The 20,692-nt window shown below is 43.8% G+C and overlaps 1 protein-coding gene across 2 annotated transcripts in view; it reads right to left on the bottom strand.

Moving 5' to 3' along the window:
- ABHD12 (abhydrolase domain containing 12, lysophospholipase) overlaps positions 1–20,692 on the bottom strand; it is a 495,702-nt gene that overhangs the window by 241,059 nt on the left and 233,951 nt on the right. For both annotated transcript variants that reach the window (XM_078649029.1, XM_078649028.1), the window contains one exon: positions 9,335–9,459. In XM_078649029.1, coding sequence (XP_078505155.1) covers positions 9,335–9,459 — 125 coding nt within the window. The remainder of the gene's footprint in view (positions 1–9,334; positions 9,460–20,692) is intronic.

Below are 20,692 nucleotides of genomic sequence, written 5' to 3'. Positions count from 1 at the left end.
CTGTAACATGATGGAATACTGCTAACATGATGGGATAAAAAAAAATAAAAACAACAGAATTGATGAACAAAGACAGCTTCCAACAGAGTGGTAGTGGCGTTTGATTCTCTTTGCCCCATTCCATTTCACAGAGAACATGTCCCCACATTAGAATGCCAAAAACATAAAGGCAAAAACTGAGCAGTTGCTGTTCCGCCAAATGCGAATAGGTTAACTCTGAGTATGTGCCAGAAGTTGAACAAGTTGTCCACACCACGTGGTCCAGGTTGCACTCCTGCAACTCAGAGTCTGCTCTGTTGAGGACATCTGCAACAGTCGTCTTGACACCCATCAGGAGTTTCATCATCAGCTAGATCTGGAATTTGGCAGGCCACAATCATATGTTCTGGGCTTCGTAGACAGGGTCAACTACCAGGTGCTGTCCTGACTGAAGATGTAGAATGATTGTCATATTATCTGCTATCACCAGGACCACTCTTCGCATGACCTGTGCTTTGAGGGGGACTTGCCCACTATCCCAGATTCTGATGTGTAATGGTCGTTCGGTATCGAACCAAAGGCCACTGGTTGAGTGAGAGCACTATTGAACTCTCCTACCATTCAGATAAAGATTGGTGACTTCTGGATTTTACTCGTGAAATGGCATGTCTGTCATCAAATGTGTATAATGGATCCACCAGTGAGTTAAATGAATGCCACCCTGTCAGCTTCTGGATGCATAACTCCATTCCATGCATGTATATTTGTGTACATACATGCTAAACATGTAGTATTTGTATAGCGTGAGCTTAGCTAAAAGAAGGAGGGCACTGTACAGGGTCGAAATTCACTAGGTGAAGCGCCTCTTTACGGTGCACATTCTGAGCCGCCACCGCGGCACTATCATGATATGAGATAACATTAATACCGGAAAGGGCTACTGACATTTAGTACTCTGCAGCATGCCTTCCATTTCCTACTTTCATTCTCTGGGTGGAATGACACACAGGGTAAAAAAGGTCAGTGACCATCTGTGGGCCACAGCAGCCACCCTGATATCTGGCCGCATGACAGATTACAGACAAGTGAAAACAAAGTCTTGGCCACTATAGGTGTAGACCTGCTGAAAAGTATTAAAAGGAAACAGAGGCTTAAGTCTTGAAGAGTATCTTGCCTTTCATTATATGGTCCAGAAGGGTTGGAGTCATGGAAGACCATTTTGGCTCACGCTGGAGAGCAAAGAGGATGCGCAAGTCCTTAATCTGAATATGCATGTCCATGTTAAATCCAAAGCGAAACCTGTCCATCAGGGTAATGTAAGAAACAGTGTCCTCAGAAGGCAAAGACGCCTGAGGCAAATAGATATAAGCATCTGTTTGAGATACTTTCTTATCCACAGGCCAGTGCACATCTGTGCAAACAGGCCCTCCTAGTGGTTCCAGTGTCATCATTGTGGGGCAGCATGGCCCACTCTTTATACTCCTGGTCTCTGCATCTCACTTGCAGGGAACCCCATGGAGGAGCCAGTGACCTGAATCTTTCAACTGGTTACTGAATACATTTTCTTTGATTATCATCCGGAGGCATTGTTAGACCTGGCCCTTTTTGCAGGTTTATCACCAACTTTTTGCCTTTTGCCACCTATTTTTCTGACCCTGTTTTTGTTGGCTATAGGACTCTGGACACTTTACCACCGCTCATCAGTGCTAAAGTGCTTATTCTCCCTGTGTAAATTGTGGTGATGATTGGTTACCCATGATTGGCACATTTGTTTTACAGTTAAGTCCCTAGTAAAGTGCACTGAATGCGCCAGGGCCTGTAAATCAAATGCTACTAATGGGCTTGCTGCACTGGTTGTGCCACCCACACGAGTAGCCTGTAAATGGGTTTCAGACCTGCCACTGCAGTGTCTGCACGCTCAGTTTTTCACTGCCATGTCGACCTGGCAAGTGCACCCACTTGCCAAGCCCTAATATTCCCTTTTCTTACATGTAAGGCACCCCTCAGGTCGGCTCATGGTAGCCCTGTGGGCCATGCCGACCGTAGTCAAGAATAGCCCCCAGGAAGTGTATAAACTGGAGGGGTTCAATGTGGGATTTTATGACATTGATGATGAACCCTATCTCGTTATAAATATATTTTTTATATATATATATATATATATATATATATAAATATATATATATATATATATATATATATATATATATATATATATATATATATATATATATATATATATATATATATATATATATATATAAATATATAAATAAATAAATAAAAAAAATTATAAACCCTATCACAAGGCCTATTGTGACCTGAATGAAATTGCAGCATTGCTTGTAGTGGCACTCTTGATCAGCCACTGTTCCAGATAAAGGAAGACATGGGCGCCCTGTCTGTGCAGGCGTGCAGCCACCACTGCAAGGCAGTTGGAGAACACTTGAGATGCAGTAGCAACCCCAAAGGGAAGCACTTTGAATTGGTAATGTTTTCCGCTGACTATAAACCTGAGATATTGGCAATGGGCCGGATGTATCGTATGTGGAAAAAGGTGTTCTTCCGGATGAGCGCCATCATGAATTTGCCTTGCTGGAGAAGCAGAATTACATCCTGGAGAGTAACCATATTGCAGTGTTCTGAAAGGGTGTATTTGTTTAGGGGCCTGAGGTCCAGAATGCATTTGAAGGGCCCCTCCTTTTTGGGTAATAGGAAGTACAGAGGGTATACTCACATGCTTTGCTGCTGTGAGGGGACAGGTTTAATAGTCCACTTGAGAAGGAGCGCTTGGACCTCTTCCCGAGAAGCCTTTGGTGTTCTGGGGAAGAGTCTGGATTTGCCAGGTGGAATGGTGGGAGGCAAAGAAGTGAGCTCCAGACAATACCCATGCCCAACACCCATTGACCTGAGGTGACAATCGGCCATGTGGAAAAGAAACCTTGGAGGCTACCCCCACACGGTGTGGAGTAGCTGGGGGGAAGAGGCATGTCAGGGTCTGGTGGTGGCTGAAGCTCCTTTTGGGAATCCATCTTTTCTCTGCCTTTAGAATAGTTGAACCTTTAGCCCCCTGTAAAGTAACCCCTGGGAGAGGATTGGGGGATTTGTGTTCCTGGGTGTGCTGGTTGAAAGTGGAGGCTCTTGGGGAGGTGGTCTTCGAGCCTCCACAATAGGGTGTGCGGGGAAAGGAGCCGCAGGTGTAGGTGTTTGAAGTGCGCCCGTTGCCTTAGCTGTCTCTGTACCTTTCTTGATCTTTTCTAACATTTGGTCCACCTGCTGGCCAAAGAGATGCTGGCCATCAAATGGCATTTTAAAAAGGTTCTGCTGAACTTCTGCCTTGAAGCCAGAGATACGTTGCCAGGCGTCTGATGTCATGGGGGGTCCCCTTGAGAAGCAGGTGGGGAAGGCTGAGAAACAGGAGGAGGGAATGGTTGTGCATGCAGTTACAGCTAGTAGGTTTATCTGCCTTGTTCCGCTGCATTGGTGTAATCAGGTTATCCAAGATCCGGGCCTTATCGGGGTGGATGACCAAATGTTTCTGCCTTTGTTGATCTCCTCCTGCAGTTTGTGTAGAATTAGTTTGACTACACCGGTGCAGTAGGTCCTGCTGGTCAATGCTGAAGTGTTCAGCTCTGAGGGTGGTTTCGGTCGAACATTTTGATCAGCACCAACGTAGAAGTGGTTGGTGCTGAAGGTCAGCTTGGTGTTGGAGTAGACAGCACTGAAGCAGCCAGTCTTAAGGTTTCTTCGACGACGAATCAGGAATGGGCGGAGTGTCCAAAGTGGTTCATTGGTGCCTACGTTGGCCCGAAGGCAGTGATGATCCGAAGCACTGTCTCTGGCTGTGGCTGTGTGCGCTTTTGCCAGAGGGCTGCTCAGATTGAGAACGGTGTTGAGGGGGAGGGGCTGTCGTACTCATGGACTGCTGGGCTGGCGGAAGATCCTCAAGCTCCAGATTGGAGCTGGCGCTTTCCTCAGGAGAGAAAGTCTCTTCATCTGCAGCCGATGGATGTGGATGATGTTGCCCCTCGATATCCTTGATCAAAGAAGTCTTGGGTGTCATCACCGCTCCTGCGGGACATCTCGAGACGGCATGCCCAGCAGTTGCAATGTGTCTTCTTGGAAGGGAAGGAACAGCAGGCGTCGCAGCAGGCACTAATTGCAAACCTGATGGAGGTCAGTCTGAGGATAGTTCGCATGGCAGCAAGGACAATATTGGAATGATGTCTATTCCATCACCAATGAGGCAAGGTGAAGATACGACTGAGAAACTGGAGTAGGCCCCGAAGGGCGAGGCCCAGGAGGGGACGCAGTTGACCATGACCTTGCTTGAGTGAACTAACCAAACGCCGACCCTAGATTGAGACTAAGGGAGATGCGTTAGAAATACAATTCAGACAACGCGAAACCGAAAAAGTGCACTGTGATGGTGTTGAACCGAGCACATGTCCAAACCCCATGGCGGGAAGAAAACAATCTAACAATGGAGCCAATGCCAATGCGCAGTACCAGCAAGAGGAGGAGTTATTATAAGAAGTGACTTGAAAGACTTCTTTGAAGAAGAACAACTTGCGCACATCAGGAACTAACGCTAGATAGCAGGTGTATGCACAGGCAGTGTATCTACAGCCACACATGCCTCGAAACTTTTCACTTTTCTATATACTTTACCATAGCGAGACTCAGCAGTCGGGTGGAAATCTCTGTCCAAGTAGAAGGAAATTTTGCTGACTAGTGACTTGCTTGAATCCAGTTTAAACATGGTGGAACCATATTTGAGGATACTTTACTGGTAGAGATGTAGTACAGGCCTTATTTCAGGAGGCTGCCAAAGCTCTCAGAGCTCTCATTTCATGAATAGTTGCTTTGTTAGAGCAGGGGGAGGGGAGTCTGGTTTTTCACGATTTGTTGGGACAGGAATTTCCCCTCCATATTTTGCAGTTGTTTCCCCACCTTGAGTGCAAGACTGCATGCATCTGGTATCATGCTTTTTCGTTTTGGCTCTAGACCTGTCCCGTGACTCAGAGGGGTGCACCAGGCATGCCCTCATTGCATACAGAGTGGAATACTATCCCTGATGTGGGTTTAGCTCATAGAGTAATGGTAGAAATTGTCTGTGCTTTATGAATCCACTGTTGTGACCAGAACTTTTTATCTGTGTCACTGGAGTTGAGGCATACTGCCTCACTTGAGTAAAGTTTCCCTTCACTAAGCTACATCCTAGCACTAACATCGCAAAAGTATGCTGTGCATGCTTGTATATGTGATGAGTATAAGTGAACCAGAGTAATGGATGCCTATGTGATCCATTGTGAATGTCCCTGGCCTGACTCTTTGCACAAGGTGGAAGTAAAGTTGTCTTCCCAGATAATGGAAGTGTATCACTGACGTTCCTGAAGCTGGAGAGAGACATGACAGTGGAGTGGGGAAAGAGGAGATGGAGACAAGCACCTTTTAAAATGTGATTAATCCTTCCACTGACAGGAGCTGCTGATCAGTATTCCTGACGCTCTTCAATTTGCTAGGTAGTGGAATGAATGGTGAGTCTCCAGTCTCTGTTTTTTCGTGGGGAAAGAGAATCCTTAAGTGAGGCCAGGCTTTTGTCTTTACTCTGTTCACTGTTTGGCGTGGCCTACTGACAGCCTGGTTCAGAAAGCTGAGACCTGTTTGTGCCTCTGGTGTGTGTGCTCCAGGATGGAGACTACCCTACTGAGAGGATCACCACTCTACACAAAGGGTGTGTCCGGAAAGCAGTGTGGAGAAGAAACTTGAAAGGAGAACTACCCAAAACTGGTTCTCAAAGTGCAAACACTAGATCCATGTAAGAAATGTGATTATTATTTTGGGAAGGTAACTACCCACCTCAAGAAATAATCACAACCCTTGTAAAGGTGACTAAATATACCAGAGGTCACTAAATTAACCTGAGCTCAATTACCTGGTATCTATGACACAGAGCAGACCGGCTGAACTTAGGGCAATGGGCAAAGTATTTATGCACTACTAAAACAGTAATAAACAATAAAAATCCTAAACCTAATTAGAAACAGAGTAAACGTTAACTGCAGACTCATGTTCAGCCTGGAAGAGGGTGAGCAAGCGAGAATCGGAGGAGCTGGGCAACCACCCAAGAAGTGACAGCCATTCACTGACTGAGTTAAAAAGAGTGTGTGCTAACTCAAGAGTGCGGGGTAAATGCATCTGAGGCTAATCAAGCTAAATCAGAGCTGGGGATGGAACCAAGTGGACCATAAGGGAAACGGGGCCAAGACGAAGAGCAGGAAGAGGCCACCACCTACTCTTGCGCCAAGACACTAAGGGCCAGATGTAGGTAAATTCAATTTAGCGAGTCCTTAATTTCGATTTTTACCGAATCGCTATTAAGGACTCGCTAAATTGACTGTAGGTAGGAATCTCTAAAATATTAGCGATTCCTTAAAATTCCTTAATAACGAATCGCAAATTGAGATTCAAAAATAAGGAATACCTACCCATTCATTCCTATAGGCTAGGACGCCCATAGGAATGAATGGGAAGATAGTCACTATTTGTGATTCAGTATTAAAGAATCGCAAATAGCGGGAGCTATTTCAAGGGTGCTAGGGTGTCAAAAGGACACCCTGTTGCACCCCTGAAATGTGCATGTGTGTACATGTGGCACACATACATGCCCCAAGGGCATGAATGTGTGCCACATGGCACTTTAAAAAAAGCAAAAAAGTGTTTTTTACAGGAAATCGCTAATTACCACCAACTTCAAGTTGGTGGTAATTAGCGATTCCTTAAGCCTAAAGTGCACTTTCTTTTTTGCTACCTACACTGCATTTAAGGAATCGCAATTAGCGATTCCTTAAATGCAAGAGCAAAATAAGGAATCGCAAATTTTGCGATTCCTTATTTTGCTAGTAGGTTTGAACTCACCTACATTGCTCTCAGCCAAATACCGGTCGCTAGCGAATTTCTATGTTACCGCTCGGTATTTAGCCACCCATATCTGTCCCTAAATTGCTTTGTAAACATTTCGAAGTAAATTTTCCTTTGAGTAATATTAGTTCTAGAGGACACTATGTTACTTTTCTTCTTGAAAGTTAACCTGTGAGATGGACAATATTTTATTATACTGAGATGTGTTCATTTAGGCTGAGCGCAAGCAACACCATGCTCCTTCTTCGAGCCTGTGACCTGTTGCCATCGCTGCCAAAGAAAGCTAAGTGCAGATGGTGGTTGTTCTTGGCCCAGTTTGCACAGCCGTAGAAGAATGGAACCCTGCACATCAGATGCAAATTACCTCAACCCCAATGGTTGACGCCCCGTAGCCCGTTTGCCCAATGGTCTCCCAAATGCGGTATTACCGTTTCTTTTTCACACTCAGGAAGAGAAGGGTATGTCTCAGGAACAAATCAAGCCAACTGTAAAGGGAGAAAGTCAACTTTATTATACTCAATGTTGGGATCCACTGTAGACACCCTTAAGCAAAAGTTCCTTCCCAGCACCCTCTCCTCGTTTTTGCCAAACTATCAAATAGCTTGCTGTGCCACCGTCGTCAGAGGTTTGCATAGGATGTCACCTGATTAAAGATGAGATAGACTTATCAATAGCTGATGGGCCACTCTCAACCAAAGCAGGAGAAACTGACAGTGCTTGTTAAAGAGGTTTAGTTTATGGCTCCTAAAACGTAGACCAGGATGACGGCTCCTGTGGTAAACTCTTCCATAAGCAGATCCACAGATGGTGATTACATGGGCCCCAAGCAAGCTTCCTGTCTGAGTTGCAAGGAACCTGGTCTCCTTCCTAAGCCTGCTTCCACAATCCCATGCAGCTTAGGAATTAAACAGGCTCAAGAGCATGACTAACATTAGTAAAAGCATAAGCCGCCATAGAAGATATTACAGATGTGTATTTCGGGGATCTGATGCAATAACTTTTGCCTTCAATACCACAGACTTAAAATGGGCAGATGACAGCGGTCATAGTTGACGTAAAAGACAACATTGTCTACTTGCCACAGCTGAACCTAAAACCAGTGGCATTTGCATCATCTTACCCTAACACTGTAAGATGTGAAGAGGATGATATCCCTGCGTGCTGTTCGCTTTCCGCCCATGGAAAGTAAACTGCTGAAAATGTTCACAACTTTACACACCAATACACAAGCGAAATGACTTTTCGTGTTTGTAAACTTTTACTTTGGTCCAAGCAGAATACTTCCTCGATCCCTTGGAATGCCTTTTCTCCGTTCACTGCTTATTTGCCAGGATCGCATGAGATAGAAACAAAAAAGTGGAAAAGACAAAACAAGCACGAACTGGGAAAAAAGAACCAAAGCAGGCTCGCCACACAAAGAAGGGGAGAACTGTTTTGTTGACAAAGCATGAAAAAGGGATAACGTGAGTTCACAAACACCCCATGAAAAGAAGTTCCTAATCTTTTGACTTTTGTTGAACCCTAAGTAATCATTATTGGAATAAGCAACCACCACTGAATCATTACTGGAACCCAGGAACCCCAAATGTGTTATAATTGCAAATGGGGATCCAAGCCTAAGCAATTCCGATCACAAAAATAAGGAAACAAGCATTCACCAAACAAATACACAAATGGTGAAATATTTTATTTCATTTACAAATATAAATTAATCAATTTTTCTGAATTTCAATTGAAGCCAATCCATCGTCTATACTATATTCTGTTTGATGTAACTTTTACTGCTCGCACGAATCAATAGGAGAACACCAACATAAATTTTAGCCGATGCTTTCAAATTCCTTCACGTTTACAGAAAGTTTTTTAATTTTCTATTTTACATTTTGCCTCTGTATTTATATACATCTAATTAATCGGTTCATATTATATCATTTTCTAAGCAGGTGCAGACCCACTAAGTAGGAGTCATGGACCACCAGGCGTCCCCGGAGATGGTTAAGACGCAACCCATGAAGTTAAAAAAAAAAAACAGTTTGGCAATCAGTGACTTCTTTTGGCAGTGACATATATGGGTCGATTGTGGACTGGAAGCAGCTGCATAAAAATAATTAGTAGGTGTAAAGGATGGGTATTAACAATATCAATCACTAAGGCCTCAAGATAGTATTGTAAAAGATACAATAAGGTTTCAGAGATTTATACTGAAAATACAGGATACTAGGGAAGATAATTAAGAAGTGATGACTTGAATCCTGTTTGTAATACGTCTGTTGCAACACTGCAAGCAATTACATTATGGTCATTGGCATAATGCCGCACAAGTTACCCATAGGAAAGGAGAGGTAGGGATCCCATTTCAAATGTTCAGCAACAAACGAAGAAAATGGTCGACTGAGTTTAAACAAGGCAATAAATGCAATGTCAAACTTACCAAAATTTAAAAACACCAACTTTGCCTGGATAGCCGGACACACTTTCACAAGTATTGGAATGGCAATGTAGAGTCCCAGCAACCAGACTAGCACCATTCGTAATCGAAACCAGAGGCCATACCGCCTAAAAAAGGAAGAAAAAGAAAACAATGTCACAAAAGTAATGGTTAGCAATTTAAGACTGAGGTTGCAGCACAATCGGTGATTATTCTTATGTAATCATTGTTTCTACTTATATCTCACTCCCTCCATGTCAAAGAAGGTGAGAACTGTGGTACACAGTGAAAAATGTCAGAAACAATGTCAAAGACAGAATATACTCAGAACAAAGACATCGGTGCAGTGCTCCCGCGAAGCAATGGACTGCCCCGATGTATACCCTGTATCATGGTATATGTGAGATATGCTTAGGCCATTTTGAGTTAACCCCGGTCATCTGTTCTGATAAACCCATACAGCTCTGCAGTCAGTTGAAGTAGTACTAGTAATTTAGAAGTAGTACTAGTTGATGGTTGTTAGGAAACCAAACTCTGATACGCAGAGGCGATGCATAGAGGAGGTCCCTGGGAACATAGGAGACAAGGATGTCTTTGGTGTCACCGAACTACAACTTTGTAACGGTTTCTAGGAAAAGGAGTTGAGTTTAAGAATAGAACAGAAGAGATTAGTAACCTATTTCACAGGGACAGTATGAGAAATCGCTACCTTGGCCAATGATAGAGTAGGAGAACCAAATTTCAACCACTGCAGCAAGAGGGCATGCATATACCACTGCTGCTTGGGCTACCCTGAAACAGTGTATGCTTTTTTTAAATTATTATTTACATGTATTTGTTGGACACACAATTACTTGAAGGTGAAGACTCAACAGAACTACCGTGGTATAAAGTAAATTAATTAGAAAAGAACCAGGTTTTTAGTGGCTTACGGAATATGAACACGCTGGGTGAGCTTCTCAGTCAAAGTGGGGTAGAATTCCACTTACATTTACACACTTTTATGAGATGAGATTTGATTTATGAGGCCGTCAAGCTCTTGCTTTAAAATAGGATACAGAAAGTAGTGAAAACCTCTTATAATTGCACTCTTATACATTGTTTGCAGATGCCCATGGCCACCACACTCATCTTTGACTGTTAACCATCATGAAGCTGCATCATGTGCTTCTACGGAAGACGCTGGTCAAAATACAACCTATCTATCTTAGAGTTTGACGAGTGTGCAAAGTGTAAAATGAGTGCTGGAAGAATGTGAGGGGGAGGGAACTTCATATGGCTGAAATGCTGTGTACTGATAGGTGATCTGTGTGGCTGAGGTTGGATGGCAACTGAAAGCTCAAGCCAGAAGCTTGTTCGGGCTCAGTTCGAGGTCTTCTTGGAAACTCGAGGCCAAATCGAGCCGAGCTTTCACTGGAGGCCATGTGGCTTAGAGGTTATAAATACCAACCATGTAACACGGGGAACCAGAGTCGAATCCCTGCAAATCTCCTTTTGACAAAAAAAAAGCGTAACTTGGTCCGTGTCTGTTGTTGCACTCTCCCTTATGTCCTTGCGCTATATAAACCCCCCAAAAACAAAATGAGGATTCTGCCGGTCACACAAGCTCTAATCTCATGCGCCAAGAATTAACAACCAAGTATTAACCTTTGCTCTGAGCTTGAGATATCCGACTAATGAGTGAATTGCACAGTATGAAACAGGTAAACCTGCGATCAATCTCAGGTTCCCTGTGTGGCCAAATTGTGTAAAACTAGGCAAATAGTTAATTTCACCAAACCTCCTATTAGCTCATTACCACACTTGAGAGCACCTTCAAATAGGTGATTTCGGGTCACTGTACAAAAACTTCTTTTGTTTGACTTAATAGTCTATGAAAATGCTCCATCTAGAACATGAATCTAGGCCACATAAAAGATACACATTACAAATGACTTGCCTCTTAGCTCAGTATTGTCATCAGGGAGGGGGCAGGAATATTTCTTAGTTTATGTTTAAAAACTCTCACTTTTAACAAATACTCTCAATGCAGTGATTACATCTGATATACTAAGGGAAGGGAGTAGCCGGGAGTCCAAAATACCCATCACTTTGAACTAAGGCTCTGATGACACCAATCAAGAAAAGCAAGTGAGCCCGACCTGCCCCAGAATAGCTCCCTCATCTCTTCCATTCAAGCATCTATCCAGTCATCCTGTAACTCTTCCATCCATCCACTCATATCCACCATTTCATCTTTACATTTTGTCATCCATTCATTCTTTTATCATCAATCAGTCTTTCGCCATTTCATCTATCCTTTCACCCATTCACTCATCCATGCATTCTTTCACAGATTCACCATCCACTCACCCTTTCATCCTCCCATGCATCCTTTTCCCCTTTTAGTCTTTTACCCATCCTTTAACTTACTCGCATATGTTATCGCCAATCTAACCTTTTATGCATTCTTTCATTAACCGATCCATTCCCCATGCAGCCTTTGACCAATCAACCCTTCATCCATCCTTTGACCCACCCAGTCTTTCAGCCATCCTTTCACCCACCCTTTCTCCAACCCACTCACCCTTTCACCCATCTTTTCGCGCCAGCCACACATCCTTTCGCCCATCCACCCACCCTTTCTCCAACCCACCCTTTCACCCATCCCTCCTTTTAATCTTCCATCCTTCTTTCCATTTTCAATCAACCCATCCTTCTGTGTCATTAACTACAGAAGAGGCCCATAAAAAATCCCCCCCCAGCTGTAGCTGCTAAAGTGGGAGGGGGGGTTCACAACGCACTTATACTAAGGCGAAATGCCTCCATGTGTTAAATAAAAACACGCTTTTGAATTTTAAAGACACCTCATCATATTCTAACATGATTTTTGATGCATGATTTGCGTGCCAAATATTTTCATGGCATGGCTCGGCTCGTACACGGGGTCTTACAGCCTCACTGTTAATTTGGTGGCAACGGGTAAGAGAGAGTACACTCAAATAATAATTGAGTAAAACAACCAAATGCCAATCTTAAAAAAAAATAAACAAAAAAAACATAAATACAGTAATTGAAGTTGACACAATACATCTGATTTCAAAGCAGACAAAAACGGGTCCCATGGTTTGTTGCACAATTCAAGTAACCAGTAAAGTCACACTGATCTCTACAACCCGAACATGATTGTCAAAACTTAAAAAAATAAAATAGAATAGAAACAGTTAGAAACTCTTTTCAAAAGTATTCATACTTCTGCTACAGCCTACACTTCAATATTTTTTTCAACGTTGAAAATGCTCGAATCATGCAAAGAACCTCCATGGATACTTCAGCTGCATTTTCGAAATCCTGCGTCATTATGACTTTTGTAAGACACATAAAAGTTATTTTGAACGCATATTGTAACTGAAAGCTCCATGACGTATAACAGTGTCTTTTTATTCTTGTCAGACAAGTTGTTGCCAACATGGTAGCCACCGCAGCAGCTTTGCTTTGAGGAAGAGAAAACATTTAGTGACAAGGAAAAGTGCAGGAACATCACAACGTAAATTGCTCCTGTAAATGTTCCCATGCTTCCGTTCCAATTCATAAAGAGAACAGAATACATTGTGCACCATATCTGTTTCAAAGGAGCTTGGGCGCAAGTATTCAAGGTCGGTTAACAAGATTAAATCAAGTTGAAACTTAATGGTTCTCCATTTCCGAGCCGCTCGTTCACTCAAGGACCATCTGCAAGGGTTACTGAATTTTAGCAACAATTTTGTTGTATACTGTTGCAGGTTTTGGTCACAATGTAAGCGAGAATATTTTTCCCCCAACAAAAAGTCGATAACGGCATGTGGTGAAACAGGATTTTCCGGCGCTGGCCTTTTCTCCCCACTGACAGGGACTGCGCTCGCGTGGGTTGAAAATTAAATTCATGCGCCGGACAGCATACTTCACTTTAAATTACACTCCGTAATGATTCAAAAAGCCGGCTTGCCGGGGACAGAAGCCTAACCAAATTTCATATGAACAGACATGATGCTTTTATCTACGGGATGCAGGTAGGGGGGCAACTAGACCCGAACTTCCGGTGGTGGGGTGGGGGTGTCGCTAAATCTCCCAGCCAAGGCTGGCCCTAACACTTCTTGGCACCCCTCTCCTTCCCCATGAATTCCCTCATTACCACTCGCCAACAATGCACCTCATCTTTAGAGCCCCTTTCTGACCAACATTTCACTTTTATATAGGGCTACCTGTACTTTACTCACACTCAGTTCTGTGATCTGCATGGTACACGTTCTTTGTAGCAGGCACATTAGCCCTCTGCGCTGTGTGGGTGACTGGAGTGCACGGTGAGCGATGCAACAGTGTTAGAGTAGGGTGAGAGGAGTGACTGCAGGGTGAGTGAGGTGACCATATGAATTTGGGTACGGATGTAAGTGCAGAGTGGGACGGATGAATGCATGGTTAGTGATGGGCTTGTTTGAGTGAGATTGCAGAGTGAGCAGTGAGGGGGCAGGTGAGTGAGTGTCACATGAGAGCAGGGTGAGTAGTCTGCTATATGACTGCAGGGTGAGGTACAGGGTGAACGGCGCAAGAGCATCGTGAGTGCGGAGTGATCACTGTGAGTGCAGAGTGAGCGGTGTGCACATGTGACCCCAGGGATAGTGGAGGGAGAACGGTGCGAGTTGATGTCGAGTGGCATAAGGGCAGTGTGGTCCCTGTGAGTGCAGGGTGAGCGGGTGGTGTAGTGCAAGGTGATCAGTGTGAGTACATTGTGATTGCTGTGAGTGCAGGGTGAGTGTGAAAGTGAAGGGCGAGAATGAGGAGTGAGTTGTCTGAATGTAGGGTGCATTCCCAGTCATTTGAAGAAACTCTGCATGTTATTGAGGGCTGGTGTAGGGTTTCAGATCTAAGTTAAACTATTGCTATTATGGCATTATTCAGGGTCTCGGGATCGAGGGTGGAGGAAATAAATATTGTGCTCATCCTGCAACAAACTTCCAGTCTTGTGATTAGGGTTGGCAGCTCATTATATTGATGCCCAGATGGTACAAAAATAAGCAGTCACCTAAAGCCTATTTTCAGCACTGATCTGTGCATACTTGGAACAGCAAATATAAATAGAAAGCATTGTAATTGTGTTCTAGGGTTGCCTGATTGATCCATGACTGATAATTAAAAAGAACAAAGATTAAAAAGTCACATTCCAAACGCATACATACTATTTTACTTATAACACTATTTAGGGTCAAGACAAGGCCTTTGCAGGCTCTTTTTTTTTTTTTAATGTACATTTTTTTTAATTAAAATATACTTTGCATATCAGAAGATACAGACAGTACAGAGCAGTGCAGGTGGGGGGGTATACATTCGGGGTAGATTGGGCTTTTTGTGCGCTGTATTCATAGTTCTTGGCTTGTCCTTGAATGTGCAAACATTACCCCCCCCTGGAAAGAGAGCAGAAGTGGAGGTAGGGGGGGGGGGGGGGGTTACGTCCGGCGTCTTTCCAAGTGTGTGTCGAGGGCTTCCCACATGTCGTTTTTGGCATTATGTTCCTTCGAGGATTTGCCAGTGATGTTGTCTGCGCCTCTGAGGAAGGTGACCCAGTTCATCCAGTTCTTGAAAGTGGCTTTGGCCGTGTCCTTCCAATTTGTTAGTATGATTTTCACTGCCGCGGTTAGTAGGATGCCTACTAGGTCTCTTTCCTCCTTGTTTACTAGGCTGTCGGTCATGAAACCTGTGACGAGGCCGACGAAGGTGATTGGTATCGCTTTGCCTGTGACGGCGGTGATGAAGTTGTGCACTTTTTTCCAGAAGGTCCTGACTTTATGGCACTCGAGAATGAGGTGCTCCAGACTGCCACTCTCTTTGTCGCAGTTCCAGCATGTTCCGGTGTCTCTTACGCCTGCTTTGTGTAGTCTCGCTGGTGTCCAGTAGGCTCGGTGGAGGAGCCAGAATTTCGATCGCGCCAATTGTGGTGTGACTTTGTTGGTTGTGGCTGACCTCCACAGTTTGCTTTTTTCTTCGTCGCTCAGTTGTCGTTCTGTCAGTGCTTCCCACGTGCCCATCACTTTCTTGTTCAGCGTGGACGTTTTTAAACAACAAAGGGCTGGAATTGTTTTTTTTGGTAACCCTACTTTACATTCCTTTTCATGAAATGCATTCTCACACTAACGCAGTAAATGTAAAATACAAATGAAAGGAATAGGTAGAGTGGGGGGCAGGGGGTACTATAACCAGAAAAAAAAACCAGTCTCGGCAAACAGTTTACAAAGTTATGTAAATATGCAAATGTCTTTAAAGACCTGTGAAGAACTCGGGCGTGCCAGAGATAAGACTTCAGACACTGTCCAGCCGAGCCCATAGCAGCTCAGCTGCAGTAGCCCGGGCTGAGACACAACAAGGAGGGGGGGGGTGAATGGGGCCTGAAGCCCTTTCAGCCCCATGAGCGTTGCACTCCTGGGTGCAGGGTATGATGGCGCTGCAACAAGACAGAGGTTAGTTGTTGACTGATAGCATTTGTATCTGCTTTACACTTTTTGGACTCCTGACTCAAATGTATTGATCTGTGACCTCGGAGGTACATGGTCACGGTTTGGTGGTCTCTCAAAAGATGGCAGTGCAACAGTGACGTTTTAGGGCAAAGTGGGCTCTGGGCCAGGGCCCCAGACTTTCAGGGGGCCCTATAGAGCCAGCTCTGTTCTGCACATGAGCCTGCCCTGATGACTTCGGGTAATTCTTAAAAAGATTGTAAAAAATACTGTTTCTTTTTAATGTATCGTTAATGTAGGTGTTGTGAAAGTCTATTACAGACATTTTGCAGAGAAAGTTGTGTTTATGTTTCATGCAACATCCATAAAAAAGTTTCTTTTAGAGCAAAGCAGGACCTCACATATGAGAAATGGGAGGATGTCAGAGATTATTTGCAATTATATTGGTGGGCTGGTATTGTATTAAAATATTGAAAACACAAGTCACTATCCCTGAATATTAGATGTAATAACTTCAGAATTTGAACGAGGGCATCTGTGCATTGTCAATGACCTGAGCAAAGAGGGCATGAAAGAGCTGAAATAGGATTATAAACTCAAAGCTGTTCCAAACAGGGGCCCCCAAAATATGATCTGCCCTGGGACCCCAACATTCTTAAGATGCCCCTGCAGTGCACACTGTTTGAATCAGTCAAACTCTTTTAAAACGAGGTTTAGTTGTGTGAATGTGTAAAAGCGGAAGGCGTTGTATGTTACCAAACGCAGTCCCTAAGCCAAACATAGCACCCCCGCTGATGACGACAGTTACCCCTGACGATGGACAAGGTGATTCCAAGCAACTCCCAGAAATGCTCTGTCGTGTACACTTATGGCACATCTGCAAAGAGCACAACATGCTAACTGTATGGGTAATTTGAAAAAGCAGTGTCCGCTCCTAAGACCATGGCGACTGACTATTTAAGTTTCTGATGGCAGCCGCAGAACCTACTGTAAGCCACAAAGCATCAGAGCCTTCCATGGATGAACTAATACAGACTGACTATATATACTGAGCAGACACGTTTAGGTCTAGCGGAAGCCAAGACTCTATGAGTTTTCTAAAATTACCTATAACATACACTCAGGTGTGTAGGTGGTTTCAGCTAGACGACTTCTTCCATTTAATTATTTTTTTTCTGTCAGTCACAATTTAATTCTGCCGACTGCTACATACAGCATGGGGCAATTGGTAAGCCCACTCCAGTCACTTGCCAACTTAATTGGGGACGACAGGCATTCATGCTCTTTCACAAGGAGCACACCCACCTCCAAAGTATTTCCTACAGTGTCAGAGACTACAATGGCAATGTGTGCTTTTTGTAACAAAAATATTTTTGCTTTTAGTAACTAATGTTTGTAAAATCCACTCACTGTACAGCTAATTTTACACTAAACCTGCACCAATGAAATAAGTGGTTATTTCCCAAAGGCACAGCTTTGGAATCTCTTGCACAGAAAAATGTCTGCCACCAAAAAGTAACTGGATCTTCATTTATCACCCTGAGAAGGTACATTTAGAAGGCACAAGTTGGAGAACCATCATTTGCTATCCTTTACTTGATGGACTGTATCCCTGAGACATAGACAGTTCTTTGAGGGCACCACGTTTATAAGGAACGGAAAATCCCACTTCATTTTTTTGTACCTTCTCTGTGATTCTTATTATGGTCTCCAAGATGAAACGACTGTAAAAGATAAGTTCACCACGGCACTAGAAGTTGCCTCTTGTCCCAAGTGGGACTTCCCGTTCTGTAGCTTAAAGTACATGCCACTACATGGTTCCAAGATCATGGGCCTAGTTTTAGATACAAATGTGTTTCTTGTGCAACAACTGGTTGTGAATGATGTTTCTACTAAGTGCAATAGGTTCATCCAGAATTATTTGGTTTCTTCGTGCATCCTTTACATTACTAATGTTTTACATCTATTTGGTAGGCGTTGCCCACCAAGTCTTTCTTTATGCTCTGTCCGTACCTCAAATGCTTGTAGAAGCCTTGAAAGTGAGGTTTGGAGGAGTGGGAGGCTAGCAAACGGTCAGGCAACAGTATTATTAGCCTCTATTGTGAACCTGACTAAATTGAGGTCTTCTCATTTTCCAATCTTGGGATCAACCTAGACAGCCACTCTCGGCGTATCTGGAAGGAAAAAGAGCAAATCGACCGTGTTCTTTTTTAAAGACTTGAATTAGGGGGGCAGAGGAGAGTGTGACATCTCAGAGGTAGATGCACATGTGGTGTTTCATACAACAGTTTAATGGATCCATGAATATCTTTGATAATAAATGAATAGCTCCTAATTTCGCAAAACTGCACCACTAAATTCTAATATGTTCGTCATTGGAGATCCCAGCAAAATAGAAAAAGTGGTCTGGTCATATAAGCTAAACAAAAGTAAATGTTTCCAAAGATCTTTCAGGTAGAAGCCTTTTACGCTTTTTAAAAGATCTATAAGGCACAAGTATTATGAGTGCCCAATGTTGCGTACTTGCATATCTATTTAAAGTATAGCCTTAATTCAGTTTTTCTATAAAAAATCCACAACGAAGAACTTGTGCCAGATGGAGAGCGATGAGGTGGTCCCATGAGAACTTCTGCGACACGCGCACTCCCTGGCAGCTTCTAATGAAAAGGCTTTTATTTTTAGAAAGAGTCCATGTGGAATTACACAAGCAGCCATGTGCTGTGAGCAGAGTATTTGTTGGTCAAATGACGAAGTGAAGGGACTGCGCAAAGGGGAACATACTAGTAGATGCATTACGTTTGACGAGTTTAATGGCATCCCTTGTAATGACTAGTAGCGACTATTAGGAATCAATCACACGACATCACCATTCTGGCACGTATTCTCAAAATATACTTTGAATATCAAAGCTTCCGTGACCGCCCACATATAAAGGATAGTGAATGTCATAGACTCTGCCTCACATAAGCTCTCTGGCATCAAAATCTTTGGCGAAGACCAGCAGCGGTGGTTCCTCCGCTAAGGCGGAGGACCGTCGCCCCACTGCTCTCAGAGCAGGGCAACAAGGAAAAATAAAATGATAATAACACATTGTTATTATCATTTTATTTTTCTGTTCAGAGCCAGGTTGGGGCAGGGCTGGGCTTATGGAGGAGGAGTAGTATGGGCACTACTAAGTACGCATGGCGGTTTGGCCAGCCGACTTGTGCCAGCCAAACCGTCACGCGCACTTAGAATTTCTCCACCCGGCTGTGTTGCACAGTCGGGTGGAGAACTGTTTCAAGGCTCCCACGCATTGCCTGAGTGGCCAAACAGGCCGCTCAGACCACTCACGACGCTGCTGGCATACTTGTGACAGTAGCCTCGTGATTGGCTTTGGGGAGCCTGGGAGCTTCCTGCTTCCAGGAATCAGGAGGAAGAGATGAGGTCAGAGGAGAGGTGGCGGCTATAACCAGGTAAGAGATTTTTTTTTCCAACCCCGGCCACCCCCGTTCCTCGGCAGCCACTACTGAAGCCCAGCCCAGATTCTGGCTGGAATGAAAAGCAACTGGATGGATTTCTGTCTAAAAAGGGCTTTATGAGTGCTCCAGTATTTGGGCTGGCAATATCACACTGCAAAGACCATTCTTGACATTTTTTGGTACAGAAAAGGTGGGCTATTAATTCGCCATTATCAGTTTCACATATCTTAACGGGGATAGCATGATGGGCGTCTCCTTCCTTTTAAGCTAAAAAAAACTCTGAATGCGGTGGTCTGTATTTTTCCAAACAAATTTCACCTGGCAAAGTTGTAATCTGGATTTGTTTATATCAGTGCACTCGTAATGGGACCGAGAAGAGCAGCAAACTCATTTTGCGACTCTTTTTTCCACTCTGAAAAAGTCAGCACATCACCACCTCACCCAAAGCAAAGCATGGAACTGGAATACCTTATCAGTGTCCTCCATGAGATTTTGGAGGGCTCCAGGCAAGACATGTTAGCCGCTCCTGTACGGAACAAATTTGAGCTTCATTACCCATTTCATGCTAATTCAAGCCAGCATGATACCAAGAAATACTAAATTATATGTTGAACTTTTACCATGGCACACAAAAACAGTTGGACTATGTCTTGTGCGGAACCCCAAAAATCCTTAAGATGACTCTGGGTAGAGAGACAAAGGTAGAAGTAATGAATAGGGAGAGAGGTTTAGATTGAAGAATGGAAAAGACAGGGGTCATACAGAAAGTTCCCTTTCCCTGGGGTTCCTTGGAATGTAGGAGCCCAAGGCAACTGCTCACTTTGCCCATCTCTGCTTCATGTACGTGATATTACACATTCTCAAAGACATAGATTAAGGATCTAAACTTCCCAGTAAAGGAAACGATTAATAATGAACTATGCAAATCCAACCTAGAGCTGAATTCATGTGAACCTCTGGGTCTAAAAGTCCCATATGGAGAAGAACCTTAAATGTATAAATTTATAGTAGACTGAATAACAGTTCAGGAATATTACAAGCTAGAAGGAACTGAGACCTGAACTGCGAGCAAGCAGCTATGGAAATCACGTGTTGCACACATGTTCTGAAGCAACAAACAGTAGGAAATACTGGTGGCAATATCTCCAAATCACACGCTACCCAGGCAGGATGGAGAAGTGAGGAGGCCAAGCCCTCAGAAAATATACCTTGTCAGTGGTGTAGCAAGGGTGCAAAGAGGCCTAATGCAATAGTGGAAAACTAACCCCACTCCAGCCTCCAGTTAGCTGCCGAGTAACGGAAAATCTTTGTAGACAGCCCTACAAAGCCCTGGTGCCACAGCACCTGCTGCACCATTGATAGCAACACCTCTGTGTATTACTTTTACAATGGCCTTCATGAGCTTGCACTGCGATTGGCAAATGGGCAAATTGTTTTCT

This window comes from Lissotriton helveticus, chromosome 6 (genome assembly GCF_964261635.1).
Source record: "Lissotriton helveticus chromosome 6, aLisHel1.1, whole genome shotgun sequence".
Taxonomy (NCBI): domain Eukaryota; kingdom Metazoa; phylum Chordata; class Amphibia; order Caudata; family Salamandridae; genus Lissotriton; species Lissotriton helveticus.
Note: the sequence above shows the minus strand (reverse complement) of the source record. Positions and strands in the feature narration are given on the sequence as shown.